The sequence below is a fragment of the Bombina bombina genome, unplaced genomic scaffold, assembly GCF_027579735.1.
Source record: "Bombina bombina isolate aBomBom1 unplaced genomic scaffold, aBomBom1.pri scaffold_589, whole genome shotgun sequence".
Classification (NCBI taxonomy): domain Eukaryota; kingdom Metazoa; phylum Chordata; class Amphibia; order Anura; family Bombinatoridae; genus Bombina; species Bombina bombina.
The window spans coordinates 222932-249389 of NW_026512582.1; the positions used below are offsets into that span (position 1 = coordinate 222932).

Consider the following 26458-nt stretch of genomic DNA (forward strand, 5'->3'; position numbering starts at 1 on the left):
CTAAAAGATGTCTCCAATGCTCAAATGATCTTTTAATGGATAACAACTCTTTCTCTCCTATTGGGTAGTTGATCTCCGGAGGAGACATAACTTTAGAATAAAATGCTACTGGATGAAGAGGATGATTCAAGTCTTCTCTCTGGGATAAAACTGAACCTAAAGCGTAATCTGAAGAATCCACTTCTAAAAAGTATTGCAACTCCGGATTTGGATGTCGGAGTATCGGAGCAGAGGTGAACGCAGTTTTCAATGTGAGAAAGGCTTGAGCCGCTGATGGATTCCACAAAAAGGGTGTTGTGCAGCCCGTAAGGGCAGTTAGGGGTTTAGCGATAGCGGAATAACCTTTGATAAATTTCCTATAATAGTTACTAAACCCGAGGAAGCGTTGAAGCTCCTTACGGTTAGAAGGTGTTGGCCAATCTTTTACTGCTTCCACCTTGTTATCCTGCATCTGTATTCCCTCTGGGGATATATCATATCCCAAAAAAGGAGATCTTTTCTGTATGGAAAAGGCATTTTTCTGCCTTGGCATACAATCAATGTATTTGTAATCTTGATAATACCCATGTGACGTGTTTAATGTGATCCTCCAAGTTTTGGGAGTATATTAAAATGTCATCGAGATAAACTATCACACATATGTCAAGAAGATCCCTGAAAACATCATTGACAAAATGCTGGAACGTTGCCGGAGCGTTACACAGACCAAAAGGCATTACCAAATACTCATATAACCCATATCTCGTTCTAAATGCTGTCAACCACTCATCTCCCTCTCTTATGCGTATGAGGTTGTAAGCCCCCCTGAGATCGAGCTTTGTGTAGATCTTAGCTTGATGTAAACGCTCTATAAGTTCGGGGATTAGGGGGAGAGGGTAACGATTCTTCACAGTAATTTTATTAAGCTCCCTATAGTCAATAATTGGCCTTAAAGTCTGATCCTTGTTCGTCACAAAGAACATGCCGGCTCCGGCAGGGGAGACAGAAGGTCTGATAAACCCCTTCTTTAAATTATCATCAAGATAGGACTTTAAATGACTTAATTCGGGCTGGCTCAATGGGTATAGATGTCCATATGGGACACTAGATCCCGGTATTAAATCAATGGGACAATCGTAACTCCGATGCGGAGGTAAGCTCTCAGCCTCTCTTTTGCTGAAGACTTCTGCGTATTCAGCATAAATCCTAGGGATAACTGTAGTTTCTTCTGCACAATGTAGAGTATGTATGTCATTATAACACAACTTACGGCAATGTGTGGAATCTAATGTGAGTTTTAATGTTTTCCACTCTATGTTAGGCTCGTGTAGTCTTATCCACTGCATACCTAAAACTACGGGAAAGAGTGGGGAAGGAAGTACATCAAATCATAAATACTCATGATGATTGTCCTGAGTAATGACTAATAGAGGGATTGTGTGATGGGTGATAGGACCGCTTGATATGTAAGACCCATCAACTACTCTGATAGACACAGGAACAGACTTTTTTTCAAGTGGGATTTTATTAACATTCACATACTCCAAATCAATATAAGCCCCATAAGCCCCAGTGTCAATTATAGCCTCTGTAGTCGAACGCTTACGGTCCCACTGCAAAGAGAGAGAGATGGTACAGTAAACTGGGTTATATTGAATATGAGGCATAGTATTGGTCATAATGTACTTACTCTTTTTATTTCTCTGCAGAACAGGGCAGTCTTTAACAGTGTGTGCTGGATTAGCACAATACAGACACAGAGCCTGGGCCTTCCTTCTTTGCTTCTCCTCCAAAGATAAAGGACCCCTTAACATGCCTATCTCCATCGGTTCTTGAGGGGCAGCAGCACTGCTGAGGGATTGGTTAGGTGCAGAAGTTCTTTTATACGTAGGTTCTGAGGAGTGGCGTTCACTCTTTCTCTCCCGTAGTCTCCGGTCTATTTGAATGGACAGTCTCATCAACCCTTCCAGGCTGTCAGGAAGTTCCACTCGAGCTAACTCATCTTTTACTTGATCAGAGAGACCTAACCTAAACTGATTTTTTAGGGCTATGTGATTCCATTGGGAATCTGTAGCAAACTGCTTAAAATCAGTTATATATAATTCAACTGATCTGTTGCCCTGTTTCAAAGCCCTCATCTTTGTTTCTGCAGTTAACTGTGAGTTGGTGTCCAGATATAACTCATCCATGGCAATCAGAAAATCATTTAAGGAGTTGATGATAGGGTTGTTGTTTTCATAAAATGAATCTGCCCAAATTCTTGGCTCCCCTCTGAGGTAAGATATTACCGTGAGCACCTTTATTTTATCATTCTGGTAGGTCTTTGGCTTTAAAGTGAACATAAGTAGACAGGCATTCCTGAACTGTCTATACATACGTCTGTCCCCTGAAAATAAATCAGGAGGGGATATCTGTGGTTCTGGGCATGCATCAGGTGGTACCACTTTAGCAGATAGGGAGTCCTTGATGACCTTCCATAACGTTTCATTTTCAACTTGAAGATTACTTAGAGCCTGACCGAGTTGGTCTACCCTCTGAGATAAGCCATAAACAACTTGAGGTAGACCGCTGGATCCATTATTTGGGCTTAGTTAATCTGTTAGTAACTGACAGGAAGTATAGCAAGTTAATTGTATATGGATCTTCAACTGCAGATCTAGATGGAATGTTTCACTCAGCACCTGCTTATCATATGTAGATGAGAAGCGTATGGCTTGGAGTGAATTATTATATTTTGAAAAGAACAGAGTGACACAGGTTAAAACCTGGAGCAGTCTCTTACAGAATCAGCTGTTAGAGAAAACAGGATCCCAAGGGGTTAATTAATTCAGGTAGGAGTTTAAATAACAAGGAACCATTCAGTCACTGTTTCACTCTTACCGGAGAGTGGTCTTTAGCTATCCGTTGTAACAGCTGATCTGTCAGATTAGGACAGAAGAGAAATCCTCAGGCAGCGTGTGAACGGTTAGAACTGAGGAGCTGCGCTGATAGTAATTAGTGATCCGGTGAAGCAGGTAGTTTCAGGAGTGAAGAAAGATTTGCACAAGCAATATAAAAGTTCAAAACGATATTCAGAATTAAATCCTGTTGTAACAAAAGGGTAATCCAAAGAGCACAATATGCAGTGTTAGCTCAGCTACTAAACTCATTAACTAAGCACCTGTCTGCCCTCAGGAAATGGTTTAAGTAAGGTAAAAAGGTGCGGCTTCATAGTTAAGGTGGAATTACAGAATTCTCAGATGTCAGACAGTTAAGGTGGAGAGATGAGTTCTGACAGTGACAGACGATACACACAAATCAAATTTTAACCGAAGACATCAGAGGAAAATAAAAAGTAAGAGCAAGTAATATTACTTTTAAAAAATGGATCGTTAAACTATGCCTCTGCCGCCTCAACAGCTCTGCTGAGGCACCTACCTGCCTCCTCGAAGTTGTCTCCGCTTTCAAATATACACTGCCTTAAACCGCTTGCTCCTATAACATAAAACCATGCGGTCCCGGCAGACAGTGAAGCTCCGATCACTCATCTACGCTGCGTATTACGGAATGTAGCTGCGCGGCATCCAGAGCGCGGGAGAAAAACTCAGCCCTTCGTGGGCATCACTAACTCCTCACATCATAGTGATTGGGTCTCCCTCCGTGAGCCGTATGTCGCGATCGCAGTGTAAAAGCCATGCGGTCTGGACTCTCTCACCCACGCTTGAACAGACTTGCAACTAATGTGTTAAATAAAGACCTCTGAATAAAATGTGCAGCTGTACCTTTAAAAATTAACCATCAAAGTGACAGACAATACACACAAATCAAATTAAACTGAAGACATCAGAGGAAAATAAAAAGTAAGAGCAAGTAATATTACTTTTAAAAACCGGATCGTTAAACTATGCCTCTGCCGCCTCAACAACAGCTCTGCTGAGGCGCCTACCTGCCCCCTCGAAGTTGTCTCCGCTTTCAAATATACACTGCCAAAGACCGCTTGCTCCTATAACATAAAACCATGCGGTCCCAGCAGACAGTGAAGCTCCGATCACTCTCTCATCTACGCTGCGTATTACGGAATGTAGCTGAGCAGCATCCAGAGCGCGGGAGAAAAACTCCGCCCTTCATGGGCATCACTAACTCCTCGCGTCATAGTGATTGGGTCTCCATCCGTGAGCCGTATGTCGCTGCGATCGCAGTGTAAAAGCCATGCAGTCTCGACTCTCTCACCCACGCTTGATTCTCTTGACAGAAATACACACCACGGATCCCGATAAACACCAGAGGATTGCTCCGCTTTTAGGGTCAGACATGATTAGCCCCAGCGTCAGTCCAAGGCCATATGCGCTCCCACATATCCCATAAATGTGCCCTGAGCGTCCCAATTAATCCACCCCCACCACATCCTCCTTAACACCTGTAGGGAAGCCCTGGGTAAAATTAGGGGTTCACAGAAATAAAGGCTGCAGCGATTCCTAAGTTAAGGCTGTCCCAGAAAAAAGAGCTGCACATACCTTGGTGCTGATCGATAGCATGAATCGTCCCACAGCTATGAAGAAGTCTTCTGTATCTTCTTGCCATTCTGTGGAGACATACAGGGCCTTAGAATTGCTAAGACCATATTGAGAAGGGCAGCATATAGTATGGGAGGCGCAGTGAGAAATTAATCCCACCAGTTCCCAATGCTTTAAAGCCACCTGTAGCTCTGCTAACAAGAGGCTGACCAGGTCCTGGCTACACCCTGTAATAAAATAGTACTCACTGGCACCATTTAAAAATAAAAAAACTCTTGATTGAAGAAACTAAACTAACACCTCACTTTACCTCTTCCTATTTCTAACACAGGCAAAGAGAATGACTGGGGTGGGAGGGAAGGGAGGAGCTATATATACAGCTCTGCTGTGGTGCTCTTTGCCTCCTCCTGTTGACGAGGAAGCGATATCCCATAAGTAAGGATGAAATCCGTGGACTCATCGTATCTTGTAAAAGAAGCATAAATTTCCTTTCCTTTTACAAGGTACAATGAGTCCACAGATTTCATCCTTACTTATGGGATACAATACCAAAGCTATAGGACACGGATGAAAGGGAGGGAAAAGACAGGGAACCTAAACGGAAGGAACCACTGCTTGAAGAAGAACTTTTCTCCCAAAAACAGCCTTGGTCAAGGCAAAAGTATCAAATTTGGAAAATTTGGAAAAAGTGTGAAGAGAAGACCAAGTTGCAGCTTTGCAAATCTGTTCAACAGAAGCATCATTTTTGACTGCCCATGAGGAAGCCACAGCCCTAGTGGAATGAGCCATAATTTGATCAGGAGGCTGCTGTCCCGCAGTCTCATATGCAAAACGGATGATACTCTTCAGCCAAAAAGAAAGAGAGGTAGCCGTAGCTTTCTGACCCCTACGCTTCCCAGAAAACACAACAAACAGGGAAGAAGATTGACGAAAATCCTTAGTGGCCTGTAAGTAAAACTTCAAGGTATGGACCACATCCAAATTATGTAACAGCCGCTCCTTCTTAGAAGAAGGATTAGGACACAAGGAAGGAACAACAATTTCCTGATTAATATTCTTATTAGAAACAACCTTAGGAAGGAAACCAGGTTTGGTAAGTAACACCATCTTATCAGAATGGAAAATAAGATAAGGAGAATCACATTGTAATGCTGAAAGCTCAGATACTCTTCGAGCAGAAGAAATAGCAACCAAAAATAAAACTTTCCAAGATAATAATTTAATATCTATGGAATGCATAGGTTCAAACAGAACCCCTTGAAGAACTTTAAGAACTAAATTCAAACTCCAAGGAGGAGCAATTGGTCTAAACACAGGCCTGATTCTAGTCAGAGCCTGACAAAAAGATTGAACATCTGGAACATCTGCCAGACGCTTGTGTAACAAAATAGACAAAGCAGAAATCTGTCCCTTTAAGGAACTTGCTGACAACCCTTTCTCCAATCCATCTTGGAGAAAAGACAAAATCCTGGGAATCCTAACCCTACTCCATGAGTATCCCTTGGATTCGCACCAATAAAGATATTTACGCCATATCTTATGGTAAATCTTTCTAGTAACAGGCTTACGTGCCTGAATCAAGGTATATATGACCGAATCAGAAAACCCTCGCTTAGATAAAATTAAGCGTTCAATCTCCAAGCAGTTAGCTGCAGAGAAACTAGATTCGTTTGATGGAAGGGTCCCTGAATGAGAAGGTCTTTCCTCAATGGAAGCTTCCATGGGGGTTGGGATGATTTGTCCACCGGATCGGCAGACCAAGTCCTGTGAGGCCACGCAGGGGCAATGAGTATCACCGATGCACTCTCCTGTTTGACTCAAGCAATCACCCGGGGGAGAGCAAATGGAGGGAACACATAAGCTAGGCTGAAGGACCAAGGCACTGCCAAGGCATCTATCAGCTCGGCCTGGGGATCCCTGGACCCATATCTCGGAAGCTTAGCATTCTGGCGAGATGCCATGAGATCAAACTCTGGCCTGCCCCATCTGAGAATCAGGTCGGCAAATACCTCTGGATGGAGTTCCCATACTCCCGGATGAAATGTCTGTCTGCTCAGAAAATCTGCTTCCCAGTTTTGCACCCCTGGGATGTGGATCGCGGACAGATGGCAAGAGTGAGACTCCGCCCACTGTATTATCCTGGCTACTTTTGCCATCGCTAAGAAATTTCTTGTTCCCCCCTGATGATTGATGTAGGCCACCATCGTTATGTTGTCTGACTGGAATCTGATGAATAGGGCCGAAGCCAACTGAGGCCAAGCCTGAAGTGCATTGAATATTGCTCTCAACTCTTGGATATTGATGGAAAGGAGAGACTCCACCTGAGTCCAGGCCCTCTGAGCCCTTAGGGAATTCCAGACTGCTCCCCAGCCTAACAGGCTGGCATCCGTTGTCACTATCACCCATGAGGGTCTGTGAAAGCATGTCCCCTGGGATAGATGATTCAGCGACAACCACCATAGAAGAGAGTCCCTTGTCTCCTGATCCAGATGTATTTGAGGAGACAAATTTGTATAATCTCCAGTCCACTGTTTGAGCATGTTTAGTTGCAAAGGCCTGAGATGAAACCGAGCAAATGGAATGATGTCCATTGCCGCTACCATCAATCCAATTACCTCCATGCACTGAGCCACTGACGGCCGGGGATTGGTCTGAAGGGCTCAGAATGTGTTCAGAATCTTTAATTTTCTGACCTCCGTCAAAAATATTTTCATGGATAGAGAGTCGATTAGAGTTCCAAGAAAGGAACCCTTGTCTGTGGAACTAGAGAACTCTTTTCCAGATTTACCTTCCACCCATGAGTCCTCAGGAAGGACAGAACAATGTCGTTATGAGACTTTGTTAGCTGATAAGACGACACCTGGATCAGAATATCGTCCAGATAAGGCACCACTGCAATGCCCCGCGTTCTCAGAACTGCTAGCAGCGACCCCAGAACCTTTGTGAAAATTCTGGGTGCCGTGGCCAGACCAAAAGGAAAAGCCACGAGCTGAAAATGTTTGTCCAGAAAGGCAAACCTCAGGAACTTGTGATGATCTCTGTGGATAGGAACATGAAGATATGCATCCTTTAGATCAACGGTAGTCATAAATTGACCTGCCTGGATCAATGGAATAATGGTACGAATAGTTTCCATCTTGAAAGATGGAACTCTATTCGTACCATTCTTCCATCGATCCAGTCCGCTGCCTCGGAGGCACACTTGACTCAAATCTATCCTTCGTCCCCCATATCCAATCGCTTTCTACATCCTGCCGCAACCATCTACGCAATATTTCCAAAATTCGCCCTTTTCTGAGTGCTGACACCACAAAGCAAATAATCCACTCCCTTGTTATCTCCCGACTTGACTACTGCAATAACCTACTCGCTGGCCTTCCTCTTTCCCGCCTCTCCCCCCTTCGAACCATCCTAAATGCCTCCTCCAGGCTGATCCACCTTTCCTGTCGATCTGCATCTGCTGCACCTCTCTGTGAGTCCCTTCATTGGCTCCCCATTCACAGCAGAATTAAATTCAAAATTCTCACCCTTACATACAAAGCTCTCACCAACGCCACTCCCCTTTACCTATCCTCTCTAATACACAAGTATACTTCAGCCCATCCACTAAGATCCAACAATGACCTGCTCCTTGCATCCGCAACTATCACCTCTTCTCATGCTAGACTGCAGGACTTCTGTCGTGCAGCACCTACCCTCTGGAACACTCTCCTTCGTGCTGTCAGGCTTTGCCCTAATCTGTCTTCCTTTAAATGTTCCCTGAAGATTTTTCTGTTCAGGGAAGCCTACCACCCAACTCAATAATAAATTAACTTTACTTACCTAACATTTCCCTCATCTAACTCTGTATTAACATCTTTCCAAATCTTGCAGTCCTCACTTCCTGTTTCTCAACCTCCTACCCTTCTAGATTGTAAGTTCCCATGGGAATAGGGCCCTCAATCCCTCCTGTATGTGTTTGTAAATTTTGTCCTGTCTTTTACAAGTCTTGTATTGTTTTATTTAAATGAATTGTATCCATGGACAGCGCCGCGGAATATGTTGGCGCTTCATAAATAAAGTATAATAATAATAATAATAACTCTGAGAAACTTGTTTAGACTCTTGAGATCTAAGATAGTTCTGAACGTTCCCTCTTTTTTGGGAACTACAAACAGATTTGAATAAAATCCCTGTCCCCATTCCTGAATTGAAACGGGACAAATTACTACCATGGAGGATTGGTCTCTTACACAGCGTAAGAACGCCTCTCTCTTTATCTGGTCTACAGACAATCGAGATAGAAGGAATCTTCCTCTGGGGAAGAATTTCTGAACTCCAGTTTGTATCCTTGAGATACTATATCTATTGCCCAAGGATCTTGAATGTCTCTTATCCAAGCCTGGATGAAAAACAATAGTCTGTCCCCCACTAGATCCGGTTCTGGATCGGGGGCCATCCCTTCATGCTGACTTGGTGGCAGCAACAGGTTTTTGGGTTGTTTGCCCTTGTTCCAAGCCTGGTTGGGCCTCCACATGGACTTGGGTTGAGAATAGCCCCCCTCCTGGAAGGGGAAGAGGGGGTTCCCTTGAAATTTTGAAAGGAACGATAATTACTCTGTCAACCCATCTGTTTTGATTTCTTATCCTGAGGGAGGAGGTGACCCTTACCTCCCGTGATATCAGAAATAATTTCTTTCAAGTCAGGACCAAACAAGGTCTTTCCCTTGTAAGGGATAACCAAAAGCTTAGTTTTGGATGACACGTCAGCAGACTTGATGACTTCAGCCATAAGGCGGCAGCCCTATGTGCTAAAATTGAAAATCCTGAGCTCTTAGCCGCCAATTTAGTAATTTGCAGAGAAGCATCTGTCACAAAAGAATTAGCCACCTTAAGGGCTTTAATTCTGTCCTGTATCTCTTCCAAAAGAGTCTCAGTTTTAAGAGATTCCTCCAGAGCATCAAACCATTAAACAGCCGCCATGGTAACCGTGATGATGCAGGCTGCCGGTTGTAAAAGTAACCCTTGATGAACATAAAGTTTCTTAAGAAGAACCTCTAATTTCTTATCCATAGGGTCCTTAAAGGCACAACTATCCTCAATAGGGATAGTAGTTCGTTTAGCCAAAGTGGAAATAGCACCTTCCACCTTAGGAACCGTCTGCCAAGAATTCCTGATAGAATCCGCTATGGGATACATCTTCCTGAAAATGGGAGAAGGAGAGAATGGTATACCTGGTCTCTCCCATTCCGTAGCAATAATTTCCGAAGTTCTCTTGGGAACTGGAAATTCATATCCATGTTAGCATAAATAAAAACAGACTTGGTCTTGACTTGCAACTAATGTGTTGAATAAAGACCTCTGAATAAAGTGTGCAGCTGTACCTTTAAAAATTAACCATCAAAGTGACAGACGATACACACAAATCAAATTAAACTGAAGACATCAGAGGAAAAAAACGGATCGTTAAACTATGCCTCTGCCGCCTCAACAGCTCTGCTGAGGCGCCTACCTGCCCCCTCGAAGTTGTCTCCACTTTCAAATATACACTGCCTAAGACCGCTTGCTCCTATAACATAAAACCATGCTGTCCCGGCAGACAGTGAAGCTCCGATCACTCATCTACGCTGCGTATTACGGAATGTAGCTGCACGGCATCCAGAGCGCGGGAGAAAAACTCCGCCCTTCGTGGGCATCACTAACTCCTCACGTCATAGTGATTGGGTCTTCCTCCGTGAGCCGTATGTCGTGATCGCAGTGTAAAAGCCATGCGGTCTCGACTCTCTCACCCACACTTGATTCTCTTGACAGTAATACACACATAAACACCAGAGGCATGCTCCGCTTTTAGGGTCAGACATGATTAGCCCCAGCGTCAGTCCAAGTCTATATGCGCTCCCACATATCCCATAAATGTGTCCTGAGCGTCCCAATCAATCCACCCCCACCACTTCCTCCTTAACACCTGTAGGGAGGCCCTGGGTAAAATTAGGGGTTCACAGAAATAAAGGCTGCAGCGATTCCTGAGTTAAAGCTGTCCCAGAAAAAAGAGCTGCACATATCTTGGTGCTGATCGACAGCAGGAATCGTCCCACAGCTATGAAGAAGTCTTCTGTATCTTCTTGCCATTCTGTGGAGACATACAGGGCCTTAGTTAGAATTGCTAAGACCATATTGAGAAGGGCAGCATACAGTATGGGAGGCGCAGTGAGAAATTAATCCCACCAGTTCCCAATGCTTTAAAGCCACCTGTAGCTCTGCTAACAAGAGGCTGACCAGGTCCTGGCTACACCCTGTAATAAAATAGTACTCACTGGCACCATTTAAAAATAAAAAAACTCTTGATTGAAGAAACTAAACTAACACCTCACTTTACCTCTTCCTATTTCTAACACAGGCAAAGAGAATGACTGGGGTGGGAGGGAAGGGAGGATCTATATATACAGCTCTGCTGTGGTGCTCTTTGCCTCCTCCTGTTGACCAGGAAGCGATATCCCATAAGTAAGGATGAAATCCTTGGACTCATCGTATCTTGTAAAAGAAAGAGAGGGGGGAGAGAGACAGCATAAGAGGGAGGGAGAGTGCACAAAAGAGAGGGGGGAGAGTGCACAAAAGAGAGGAGGGAGAGTGCACAAAAGAGAGGGGGAGAGAGCGCAAAAGAGAGGGGGAGAGAGCGCAAAAGAGAGGGGGAGAGAGAGCCAAAAAGAGAGGGGGAAGAGAGAGAGCAAAAGAGAGGGGGGAGAGAGAGCAAAAGAGAGGGGGAAGAGAGAACAAAAGAGAGGGGGGAGGGAGAGAGAGAGAGCAAAAGAGAGGGGGGAGAGAGAGAGCAAAAGAGAGGGGGGAGAGAGAGAGAGTAAAAGAGAGGGGGAGAGAGTAAAAGAGAGGGGAGAGAGAGAGAGCAAAAGAGAGGGGAGAAAGAGAGAGCAAAAGAGAGGGGAGAAATAGAGAGCAAAAGAGAGGGGGATAGAGAGAGAGCAAAGGGTGGGACCGCTGTACTGCAGAAAATGGCCTGTGTACACTGGCTTTAGGACTAGTCTTTGTAATAACTGCTAAATCAGAGTAAGGCTCTTTCTTCTGCTGTGCATCATTTGTTGCATTTTTGTAAAGATTGTCTTTATTTTTGCCTGACATGTTGGCGTTATATCTTTCACTTGGATGTTATAAGTTGCACTGAGTAATTACAACTGGATAAACAAAAACTGTGCCTGACTTTACTTTAGGCTGCAAAGCAACAAAATGTGATTATTCTCAAGAGGGGTGATTATTTTCAATACCCACTTTATAGGGAGGGTATATGTGTAATGGGAGGAGTTATATGAAGGGTATTTGTATAATGGGAGGAGTTATAGGATGTTTATATGTGTAATGGGAGGAGTTATAAGATGTTTATATGTGTAATGGGAGGAGTTATAGGATGTTTATATGTGTAATGGGAGGAGTTATAGGATGTTTATATGTGTAATGGGAGGAGTTATAAGATGTTTATATGTGTAATGAGAGGAGTTATAGGATGTTTATATGTGTAATGGGAGGAGTTATAAGATGTTTATATGTGTAATGGGAGGAGTTATAAGATGTTTATATGTGTAATGGGGGGAGTTATAGGATGTTTATATGTGTAATGGGAGGAGTTATAGGATGTTCATATGTGTAATGGGAGGAGTTATAGGATGTTCATATGTGTAATGGGGAGTTATAGGATGTTTATGTGTGTAATGGGAGGAGTTATAGGATGTTTATATGTGTAATGAGAGGATTTATAGGATGGTTATATGTGTAATGGGAGGAGTTATAAGATGTTTATATGTGTAATGGGGGGAGTTATAAGATGTTTATATGTGTAATGGGAGGAGTTATAGCATGTTTATATGTGTAATGGGAGGAGTTATAGGATGTTTATATGTGTAATGGGAGGAGTTATAAGATGTTTATATGTGTAATGGAGGAGTTATAGGATGTTTATATGTGTAATGGGAGGAGTTATAATATGTTTATATATGTAATGGGAGGATTTATAGGATGCTTATATGTGTAATGGGAGGAGTTATAGGATGTTTATATGTGTAATGGGGGAGTTATAGGATGTTTATATGTGTAACGGGGGGAGTTATAAGATGTGTATATGTGTAATGGGAGGAGTTATAGGATGTTTATATGTGTAATGGGAGGAGTTATAAGATGTTTATATGTGTAATGGGAAGAGTTATATGATGTTTATATGTGTAATGGGAGGAGTTATAAGATGTTTATATGTGTAATGGGGGGAGTTATAGGATGTTTATATGTGTAATGGGAGGAGTTATAGGATGTTTATATGTGTAATTGGAGGAGTTATAGGATGTTTATATGTGTAATGGGGGAGTTATAGGATGTTTATGTGTGTAATGGGAGGAGTTATAGGATGTTTATGTGTGTAATGGGGGAGTTATAGGATGTTTATATGTGTAATGGAGGAGTTATAGGATGTTTATATGTGTAATGGGAGGAGTTATAAGATGTTTATATGTGTAATGGGATGAGTTATAGGATGTTTATATGTGTAATGGGGGAGTTATATGATGTTTATATGTGTAATGGGAGGAGTTATAGGATGTTTATATGTGTAATGGGAGGAGTTATAGGATGTTTATATGTGTAATGGGAGGAGTTATACAATGTTTATATGTGTAATGGGAGGAGTTATAAGATGTTTATATGTGTAATGGGAGGAGTTATAAGATGTTTATATGTGTAATGGGGGAGTTATAGGATGTTTATATGTGTAATGGGAGGAGTTATAAGATGTTTATATGTGTAATGGGAGGAGTTATAAGATGTTTATATGTGTAATGGGAGGAGTTATAGGATGTTTATATGTGTAATGGGAGGAGTTATACAATGTTTATATGTGTAATGGGAGGAGTTATAAGATGTTTATATGTGTAATGGGGGGAGTTATAGGATGTTTATATGTGTAATGGGAGGAGTTATAGGATGTTTATATGTGTAATGGGAGGAGTTATAAGATGTTTATATGTGTAATGGGGGAGTTATAGGATGTTTATATGTGTAATGGGAGGAGTAATAAGATGTTTATATGTGTAATGGGAGGAGTTATAGGATGTTTATATGTGTAATGGGAGGAGTTATAGGATGTTTATATGTGTAATGGGAGGAGTTATAGGATGTTTATATGTGTAATGGGAGGAGTTATAAGATGTTTATATGTGTAATGGGAGGAGTTATAAGATGTTTATATGTGTAATGGGGGGGAGTTATAGGATGTTTATATGTGTAATGGGAGGAGTTATATGATGTTTATATGTGTAATGGGGGAGTTATAGGATGTTTATATGTGTAATGGGAGGAGTTATAAGATGTTTATATGTGTAATGGGAGGAGTTATAGGATGTTTATATGTGTAATGGGAGGAGTTATAGGATGTTTATATGTGTAATGGCAGGAGTGATAAGATGTTTATATGTGTAATGGGAGGAGTTATAAGATGTTTATATGTGTAATGGGAGGAGTTATATGATGTTTATATGTGTAATGGGAGGAGTTATAGGATGTTTATATGTGTAATGGGAGGAGTTATACGATGTTTATATGTGTAATGGGAGGAGTTATAAGATGTTTATATGTGTAATGGGGGGAGTTATAGGATGTTTATATGTGTAATGGGAGGAGTTATAGGATGTTTATATGTGTAATGGGAGGAGTTATAAGATGTTTATATGTGTAATGGGAGGAGTTATAGGATGTTTATATGTGTAATGGGAGGAGTGATAAGATGTTTATATGTGTAATGGGAGGAGTTATAAGATGTTTATGTGTGTAATGGGGGGAGTTATAGGATGTTTATATGTGTAATGGGAGGAATTATAGGGAGGGCCTACATCCTATATGGGACAACAATATATGTAATATGGTTTAGTAAGACAAGCTTTAGAGAGGAATGTGTAATATAGAGAATACATAGGGTACATTTGTGGAAATTTAGACGTGTATTTCTAGATATATAATGAATCAGTGGTCTTTAGCAGGCACTGAGTAGAGAGCTGTGGATTTAATAGTTAAAGGATACACTCTGCTTCTGGCACGAAACGAAAGTTTGGAATCCAGGAGCCACTCCAAACCCCAGCTGATCTATAAATGGGGGCTCTTCCTGAGTGTGTATTTGAACTTTGACTCCTGCCTCCAGAGAGGTCTCTTCTAACCAATGGAGGGGAGAGAGAGGTTAGTGGATGTGATAGGTTAATATATTAATACTCATATAGCTAAGTTTTCTGACTTCCATCCCACAGCAAACAGTCTCTTAACTTTACCGGGAATAACTTTATTGACAACAGTGCGATTTAGTCATTTACAATTTCGCTCTCCCTTATCACACTTTAGCATAAAGTATAGAACATATCTCATCTGTGACTTTATTACAAACAGATACCACTTACTACACCGTTACAGTTATATACTAATAGCTAAAATGACTTACAAGACTAATCCGTCTTCGGAGGAACACACAGCAATCAACGACCCCTCACTGGCACTTAATAAACGTGCTGATACCAAGTGCCACAACATGTAAATTAAAGAAAGACCAACTGCATCCACACTCACATTACTAGGTACAGCAGGTATCACACAGACCTACACTCACCTTACTAGGTACAGGAGGTATCACACAGACCTACACTCACATTACTAGGTACAGGAGGTATCACACAGACCTACACTCACATTACTAGGTACAGGAGGTATCACACAGACCTACACTCACATTACTAGGTACAGGAGGTATCACACAGATCTACACTCACATTACTAGGTACAGCAGGTATCACACAGACCTACCCTCACATTACTAGGTACAGGAGAGATCACACAGACCTATCCTCACATTACTAGGTACAGGAGGTATCACACAGACCTACACTCACATTACTAGGTACAGCAGGTATCACACAGACCTACACTCACATTATTAGGTACAGCAGGTATCACACAGACGTACACTCACATTACTAGGTACAGGAGGTATCACACAGACCTACCCTCACATTACTAGGTACAGGAGGGATCACACAGACCTACACTCACATTACTAGGTACAGGAGGAATCACACAGACCTACACTCACATTACTAGGTACAGGAGGGATCACACAGACCTACACTCACATTACTAGGTACAGGAGGTATCACACAGACCTACCCTCACATTACTAGGTACAGCAGGTATCACACAGACCTACCCTCACATTACTAGGTACAGGAGAGATCACACAGACCTACCCTCACATTACTAGGTACAGGAGGTATCACACAGACCTACACTCACATTACTAGGTACAGCAGGTATAACACAGACCTACACTCACATTACTAGGTACAGCAGGTATCACACAGACGTACACTCACATTACTAGGTACAGGAGGTATCACACAGACCTACCCTCACATTACTAGGTACAGGAGAGATCACACAGACCTACCCTCACATTACTAGGTACAGGAGGTATCACACAGACCTACCCTCACATTACTAGGTACAGGAGGTATCACACAAACCTACACTTACATTACTAGGTACAGGAGATATCACACAGACCTACCCTCACATTACTAGGTACAGGAGGTATCACACAAACCTACACTCACATTACTAGGTACAGGAGAAATCACACAGACCTACCCTCACATTACTAGGTACAGAAGGTATCACACAGACCTACACTTACATTACTAGGTACAGGAGATATCACACAGACCTACCCTCACATTACTAGGTACAGCAGGTATCACACAGACCTACACTCACATTACTAGGTACAGGAGGTATCACACAGACCTACCCTCACATTACTAGGTACAGGAGAGATCACACAGACCTACCCTCACATTACTAGGTACAGGAGGTATCACACAGACCTACCCTCACATTACTAGGTACAGGAGGTATCACACAAACCTACACTTACATTACTAGGTACAGGAGATATCACACAGACCTACCCTCACATTACTAGGTACAGGAGGTATCACACAGACCTACACTCACATAACTAGGTACAGAAGAAATCACACAGACCTACCCTCACATTACTAGGTACAGAAGGTATCATACAGACCTACACTTACATTACTAGGTACAGGAGCTATCACACAGACCTACCCTCACATTACTAGGTACAGCAGGTATCACACAGACCTACACTCACATTACTAGGTACAGGAGGTATCACACAGACTTACACTCACATTACTAGGTACAGGAGGTATCACACAGACTTACACTCACATTACTAGGTACAGCAGGTATCACACAGACCTACCCTCACATTACTAGGTACAGGAGGGATCACACAGACCTACACTCACATTACTAGGTACAGCAGGTATCACACAGACCTACACTCACATTACTAGGTACAGGAGAGATCACACAGACCTATCCTCACATTACTAGGTACAGGAGGTATCACACAGACCTACACTCACATTACTAGGTACAGCAGGTATCACACAGACCTACACTCACATTATTAGGTACAGCAGGTATCACACAGACGTACACTCACATTACTAGGTACAGGAGGTATCACACAGACCTACCCCCACATTACTAGGTACAGGAGGGATCACACAGACCTACACTCACATTACTAGGTACAGGAGGAATCACACAGACCTACACTCACATTACTAGGTACAGGAGGGATCACACAGACCTACACTCACATTACTAGGTACAGGAGGTATCACACAGACCTACCCTCACATTACTAGGTACAGCAGGTATCACACAGACCTACCCTCACATTACTAGGTACAGGAGAGATCACACAGACCTACCCTCCCATTACTAGGTACAGGAGGTATCACACAGACCTACACTCACATTACTAGGTACAGCAGGTATAACACAGACCTACACTCACATTACTAGGTACAGCAGGTATCACACAGACGTACACTCACATTACTAGGTACAGGAGGTATCACACAGACCTACCCTCACATTACTAGGTACAGGAGAGATCACACAGACCTACCCTCACATTACTAGGTACAGGAGGTATCACACAGACCTACACTCACATTACTAGGTACAGGAGGTATCACACAAACCTACACTTACATTACTAGGTACAGGAGATATCACACAGACCTACCCTCACATTACTAGGTACAGGAGGTATCACACAGACCTACACTCACATTACTAGGTACAGGAGAAATCACACAGACCTACCCTCACATTACTAGGTACAGAAGGTATCACACAGACCTACACTTACATTACTAGGTACAGGAGATATCACACAGACCTACCCTCACATTACTAGGTACAGGAGGTATCACACAGACCTACACTCACATTACTAGGTACAGGAGGTATCACACAGACTTACACTCACATTACTAGGTACAGGAGGTATCACACAGACTTACACTCACATTACTAGGTACAGCAGGTATCACACAGACCTACCCTCACATTACTAGGTACAGGAGGGATCACACAGACCTACACTCACATTACTAGGTACAGCAGGTATCACACAGACCTACACTCACATTACTAGGTACAGGAGGTATCACACAGACCTACACTCACATTACTAGGTACAGGAGGTATCACACAGACCTACCCTCACATTACTAGGTACAGGAGAAATCACACAGACCTACCCTCACATTACTAGGTACAGGAGAAATCACACAGATCTACCCTCACATTACTAGGTACAGAAGAGATCACACAGACCTACACTCACATTACTAGGTACAGGAGAGATCACACAGACCTACACTCACATTACTAGGTACAGCAGGTATCACACAGACCTACCCTCACATTACTAGGTACAGGAGGTATCACACAGACCTACACTCACATTACTAGGTACAGGAGGTATCACACAGACCTACCCTCACATTACTAGGTACAGGAGGTATCAGACAGACCTACACTCGCATTACTAGGCACAGGAGGGATCACACAGACCTACACTCACATTACTAGGTACAGGAGGTATCACACAGACCTACCCTCACATTACTAGGTACAGCAGGTATCACACAGACCTACCCTCACATTACTAGGTACAGCAGGTATCACACAGACCTACACTCACATTACTAGGTACAGGAAGTATCACACAGACCTACACTCACATTACTAGGTACAGGAGAGATCACACAGACCTACACTCACATTACTAGGTACAAGAGGGATCATACAGACCTACACTCACATTACTAGGTACAGGAGGTATCACACAGACCTACACTCACATTACTAGGTACAGGAGGTATCACACAGACCTACACTCACATTACTAGGTACAGGAGAGATCACACAGACCTACACTCACATTACTAGATACAGGAGGGATCATACAGACCTACACTCACATTACTAGGTACAGGAGGTATCACACAGACCTACCCTCACATTACTAGGTACAGGAGGTATCACACAGACCTACACTCACATTACTAGGTACAGGAGAGATCACACAGACCTACCCTCACATTACTAGGTACAGGAGGTATCACACAGACCTACCCTCACATTACTAGGTACAGGAGGTATCACACAAACCTACACTTACATTACTAGGTACAGGAGATATCACACAGACCTACCCTCACATTACTAGGTACAGGAGGTATCACACAGACCTACACTCACATTACTAGGTACAGGAGAAATCACACAGACCTACCCTCACATTACTAGGTACAGGAGGTATCACACAGACCTACACTCACATTACTAGGTACAGGAGATATCACACAGACCTACCCTCACATTACTAGGTACAGGAGGTATCACACAGACCTACACTCACATTACTAGGTACAGGAGGTATCACACAGACTTACACTCACATTACTAGGTACAGGAGGTATCACACAGACTTACACTCACATTACTAGGTACAGGAGGTATCACACAGACTTACACTCACGTTACTAGGTACAGGAGGGATCACACAGACCTACACTCACATTACTAGGTACAGCAGGTATCACACAGACCTACACTCACATTACTAGGTACAGGAGGTATCACACAGACCTACACTCACATTACTAGGTACAGGAGGTATCACACAGACCTACCCTCACATTACTAGGTACAGGAGAAATCACACAGACCTAACCTCACATTACTAGGTACAGGAGGTATCACACAGACCTACACTCGCATTACTAGGTACAGGAGGGATCACACAGACCTACACTCACATTACTAGGTACAGGAGGTATCACACAGACCTACCCTCACATTACTAGGTACAGCAGGTATCACACAGACCTACACTCACATTACTAGGTACAGGAGGGATCACACAGACCTACACTCACATTACTAGGTACAGGAGGTATCACACAGACCTACCCTCACATTACTAGGTACAGGAGGTATCACACAGACCTACACTCACATTACTAGGTACAGGAGAGATCACACAGACCTACACTCACATTACTAGGTACAGGAGAGATCACACAGACCTACACTCACATTACTAGGTACAGGAGGGATCATACAGACCTACCCTCACATTACTAGGTACAGGAGGTATCACACAGACCTACCCTCACATTACTAGGTACAGGAGGTATCACACAGACCTACACTCACATTACTAGGTACAGGAGGTATCACACAGACCTACACTCACATTACTAGGTACAGGAGGGATCACACAGACCTACACTCACATTACTACGTACAGGAGGTATCACACAGACCTACACTCACATTACTAGGTACAGGAGGTATCACACAGACCTACCCTCACATTACTAGGTACAGCAGGTATCACACAGACCTACACTCTCATTACTAGGTACAGGAGGTATCACACAGACCTACCCTCACATTACTAAGTACAGCAGGTATCACACAGACCTACACTCACATTACTAGGTGCAGGAGGTATCACACAGACCTACACTCACATTACTAGGTACAGGAGGTATCACACAGACCTACACTCACATTACTAGGTACAGGAGGGATCACACAGACTTACACTCACATTACTAGGTACAGGAGGTATCACACAGACCTACCCTCACATTACTAGGTACAGCAGGTATCACACAGACCTACCCTCACATTACTAGGTACATCAGAGATCACACAGACCTACCCTCACATTACTAGGTACAGGAGGTATAACACAGACCTACACTCACATTACTAGGTACAGCAGGTATCACACAGACCTACACTCACATTATTAGGTACAGCAGGTATCACACAGACGTACACTCACATTACTAGGTACAGGAGGTATCACACAGACCTACCCTCACATTACTAGGTACAGGAGGGATCACACAGACCTACACTCACATTACTAGGTTCAGGAGGAATCACACAGACCTACACTCACATTACTAGGTACAGGAGGGATCACACAGACCTACACTCACATTACTAGGTACAGGAGGTATCACACAGACCTACCCTCACATTACTAGGTACAGCAGGTATCACACAGACCTACCCTCACATTACTAGGTACAGGAGAGATCACACAGACCTACCCTCACATTACTAGGTACAGGAGGTATCACACAGACCTACACTCACATTACTAGGTACAGCAGGTATCACACAGACCTACACTCACATTACTAGGTACAGGAGATATCACACAGACCTACCCTCACATTACTAGGTACAGGAGGTATCACACAGACCTACACTCACATTACTAGGTACAGGAGAAATCACGCAGACCTACCCTCACATTACTAGGTACAGAAGGTATCACACAGACCTACACTTACATTACTAGGTACAGGAGATATCACACAGACCTACCCTCACATTACTAGGTACAGGAGGTATCACACAGACCTACACTCACATTACTAGGTACAGGAGGTATCACACAGACTTACACTCACATTACTAGGTACAGGAGGTATCACACAGACTTACACTCACATTACTAGGTACAGCAGGTATCACACAGACCTACCCTCACGTTACTAGGTACAGGAGGGATCACACAGACCTACACTCACATTACTAGGTACAGCAGGTATCACACAGACCTACACTCACATTACTAGGTACAGGAGGTATCACACAGACCTACACTCACATTACTAGGTACAGGAGGTATCACACAGACCTACCCTCACATTACTAGGTACAGGAGAAATCACACAGACCTAACCTCACATTACTAGGTACAGGAGGTATCACACAGACCTACACTCGCATTACTAGGCATAGGAGGGATCACACAGACCTACACTCACATTACTAGGTACAGGAGGTATCACACAGACCTACACTCACATTACTAGGTACAGGAGGTATCACACAGACCTACCCTCACATTACTAGGTACAGGAGAGATCACACAGACCTACCCTCACATTACTAGGTACAGGAGGTATCACACAGACCTACACTCACATTACTAGGTACAGGAGGTATCACACAGACCTACACTTACATTACTAGGTACAGGAGATATCACACAGACCTACCCTCACATTACTAGGTACAGGAGGTATCACACAGACCTACACTCACATTACTAGGTACAGGAGAAATCACACAGACCTACCCCTCACATTACTAGGTACAGAAGGTATCACACAGACCTACACTTACATTACTAGTACAGGAGATATCACACAGACCTACCCTCACATTAGCTAGGTACAGGAGGTATCACACAGGACCTACCACTCACATTACTAGGTACAGGAGGTATCACACAGACTTACACTCACATTACTAGGTACAGGAGGTATCACACAGGACTTACACTCACATTACTAGGTACAGCAGGTATCACACAGACCTACCTCTCACATTACTAGGTACAGGAGGGATCACACAGACCTACACTCACATTACTAGGTACAGCAGGTATCACACAGACCTACACTCACATTACTAGGTACCAGGAGGTATCACACAGACCTACACTCACATTACTAGGTACAGGGAGGTATCACACAGACCTACCCTCACATTACTAGGTACAGGAGAAATCACACAGACCTACCCTCACATTACTAGGTACAGGAGAATCACACAGATCTACCCTCACATTACTAGGTACAGAAGAGATCACACAGACCTACACTCACATTACTAGGTACAGGAGAGATCACACAGACCTACACTCACATTACTAGGTACAGCAGGTATCACACAGACCTACCCTCACATTACTAGGTACAGGAGGTATCACACAGACCTACACTCACATTACTAGGTACAGGAGGGTATCACACAGACCTACCCTCACATTACTAGGTACAGGAGGTATCAGACAGACCTACACTCGCATTACTAGGCACAGGAGGGATCACACAGACCTACACTCACATTACTAGGTACAGGAGGTATCACACAGACCTACCCTCACATTACTAGGTACAGCAGGTATCACACAGACCTACCCTCACATTACTAGGTACAGCAGGTATCACACAGACCTACACTCACATTACTAGGTACAGGAAGTATCACACAGACCTACACTCACATTACTAGGTACAGGAGAGATCACACAGACCTACACTCACATTACTAGGTACAAGAGGGATCATACAGACCTACACTCACATTACTAGGTACAGGAGGTATCACACAGACCTACCCTCACATTACTAGGTACAGGAGGTATCACACAGACCTACACTCACATTACTAGGTACAGGAGAGATCACACAGACCTACACTCACATTACTAGATACAGGAGGGATCATACAGACCTACACTCACATTACTAGGTACAGGAGGTATCACACAGACCTACCCTCACATTACTAGGTACAGGAGGTATCACACAGACCTACACTCACATTACTAGGTACAGGAGAGATCACACAGACCTCCCCCTCACATTACTAGGTACAGGAGGTATCACACAGACCTACCCTCACATTACTAGGTACAGGAGGTATCACACAGACCTACACTTACATTACTAGGTACAGGAGATATCACACAGACCTACCCTCACATTACTAGGTACAGGAGGTATCACACAGACCTACACTCACATTACTAGGTACAGGAGAAATCACACAGACCTACCCTCACATTACTAGGTACAGAAGGTATCACACAGACCTACACTTACATTACTAGGTACAGGAGATATCACACAGACCTACCCTCACATTACTAGGTACAGGAGGTATCACACAGACCTACACTCACATTACTAGGTACAGGAGGTATCACACAGACCTACACTCACATTACTAGGTACAGGAGGTATCACACAGACTTACACTCACATTACTAGGTACAGCAGGTATCACACAGACCTACCCTCACGTTACTAGGTACAGGAGGGATCACACAGACCTACACTCACATTACTAGGTACAGCAGGTATCACACAGACCTACACTCACATTACTAGGGTACAGGAGGTATCACACAGACCTACACTCACATTACTAGGTACAGGAGGTATCACACAGACCTACCCTCACATTACTAGGTACAGGAGAAATCACACAGACCTAACCTCACATTACTAGGTACAGGAGGTATCACACAGACCTACACTCGCATTACTAGGCACAGGAGGGATCACACAGACCTACACTCACATTACTAGGTACAGGAGGTATCACACAGACCTACCCTCACATTACTAGGTACAGCAGGTATCACACAGACCTACACTCACATTACTAGGTACAGGAGGGATCACACAGACCTACACTCACATTACTAGGTACAGGAGGTATCACACAGACCTACCCTCACATTACTAGGTACAGGAGGTATCATACAGACCTACACTCACATTACTAGGTACAGGAGAGATCACACAGACCTACACTCACATTACTAGGTACAGGAGAGATCACACAGACCTACACTCACATTACTAGGTACAGGAGGGATCATACAGACCTACCCTCACATTACTAGGTACAGGAGGTATCACACAGACCTACCCTCACATTACTAGGTACAGGAGGTATCACACAGACCTACACTCACATTACTAGGTACAGGAGGTATCACACAGACCTACACTCACATTACTAGGTACAGGAGGGATCACACAGACCTACACTCACATTACTACGTACAGGAGGTATCACACAGACCTACACTCACATTACTAGGTACAGGAGGTATCACACAGACCTACCCTCACATTACTAGGTACAGCAGGTATCACACAGACCTACACTCTCATTACTAGGTACAGGAGGTATCACACAGACCTACCCTCACATTACTAAGTACAGCAGGTATCACACAGACCTACACTCACATTACTAGGTGCAGGAGGTATCACACAGACCTACACTCACATTACTAGGTACAGGAGGTATCACACAGACCTACACTCACATTACTAGGTACAGGAGGGATCACACAGACTTACACTCACATTACTAGGTACAGGAGGTATCACACAGACCTACCCTCACATTACTAGGTACAGCAGGTATCACACAGACCTACCCTCACATTACTAGGTACATCAGAGATCACACAGACCTACCCTCACATTACTAGGTACAGGAGGTATCACACAGACCTACACTCACATTACTAGGTACAGCAGGTATCACACAGACCTACACTCACATTATTAGGTACAGCAGGTATCACACAGACGTACACTCACATTACTAGGTACAGGAGGTATCACACAGACCTACCCTCACATTACTAGGTACAGGAGGGATCACACAGACCTACACTCACATTACTAGGTACAGGAGGAATCACACAGACCTACACTCACATTACTAGGTACAGGAGGGATCACACAGACCTACACTCACATTACTAGGTACAGGAGGTATCACACAGACCTACCCTCACATTACTAGGTACAGCAGGTATCACACAGACCTACCCTCACATTACTAGGTACAGGAGAGATCACACAGACCTACCCTCACATTACTAGGTACAGGAGGTATCACACAGACCTACACTCACATTACTAGGTACAGCAGGTATCACACAGACCTACACTCACATTACTAGGTACAGGAGATATCACACAGACCTACCCTCACATTACTAGGTACAGGAGGTATCACACAGACCTACACTCACATTACTAGGTACAGGAGAAATCACACCAGACCTACCCTCACATTACTAGGTACAGCAGGTATCACACAGACCTACACTTACATTACTAGGTACAGGAGATATCACACAGACCTACCCTCACATTACTAGGTACAGGAGGTATCACACAGACCTACACTCACATTACTAGGTACAGGAGGTATCACACAGACTTACACTCACATTACTAGGTACAGGAGGTATCACACAGACTTACACTCACATTACTAGGTACAGCAGGTATCACACAGACCTACCCTCACGTTACTAGGTACAGGAGGGATCACACAGACCTACACTCACATTACTAGGTACAGCAGGTATCACACAGACCTACACTCACATTACTAGGTACAGGAGGTATCACACAGACCTACACTCACATTACTAGGTACAGGAGGTATCACACAGACCTACCCTCACATTACTAGGTACAGGAGAAATCACACAGACCTAACCTCACATTACTAGGTACAGGAGGTATCACACAGACCTACACTCGCATTACTAGGCACAGGAGGGATCACACAGACCTACACTCACATTACTAGGTACAGGAGGTATCACACAGACCTACCCTCACATTACTAGGTACAGCAGGTATCACACAGACCTACACTCACATTACTAGGTACAGGAGGGATCACACAGACCTACACTCACATTACTAGGTACAGGAGGTATCACACAGACCTACCCTCACATTACTAGGTACAGGAGGTATCATACAGACCTACACTCACATTACTAGGTACAGGAGAGATCACACAGACCTACACTCACATTACTAGGTACAGGAGAGATCACACAGACCTACACTCACATTACTAGGTACAGGAGGGATCATACAGACCTACCCTCACATTACTAGGTACAGGAGGTATCACACAGACCTACCCTCA

At 43.6% G+C, this 26458-nt stretch overlaps 1 protein-coding gene across 1 annotated transcript in view; it reads right to left on the minus strand.

Moving 5' to 3' along the window:
- The window catches only part of LOC128644409 (acid-sensing ion channel 1-like), a gene marked incomplete at both ends in the record, with an annotated part of 273946 nt that overhangs the window by 210081 nt on the left and 37407 nt on the right, over nucleotides 1-26458 (minus strand). Inside the window, one exon of the mRNA XM_053697033.1 lies at nucleotides 14517-14644. Within this exon, the coding sequence (XP_053553008.1) occupies nucleotides 14517-14644 (128 nt within the window). The remainder of the gene's footprint in view (nucleotides 1-14516; nucleotides 14645-26458) is intronic.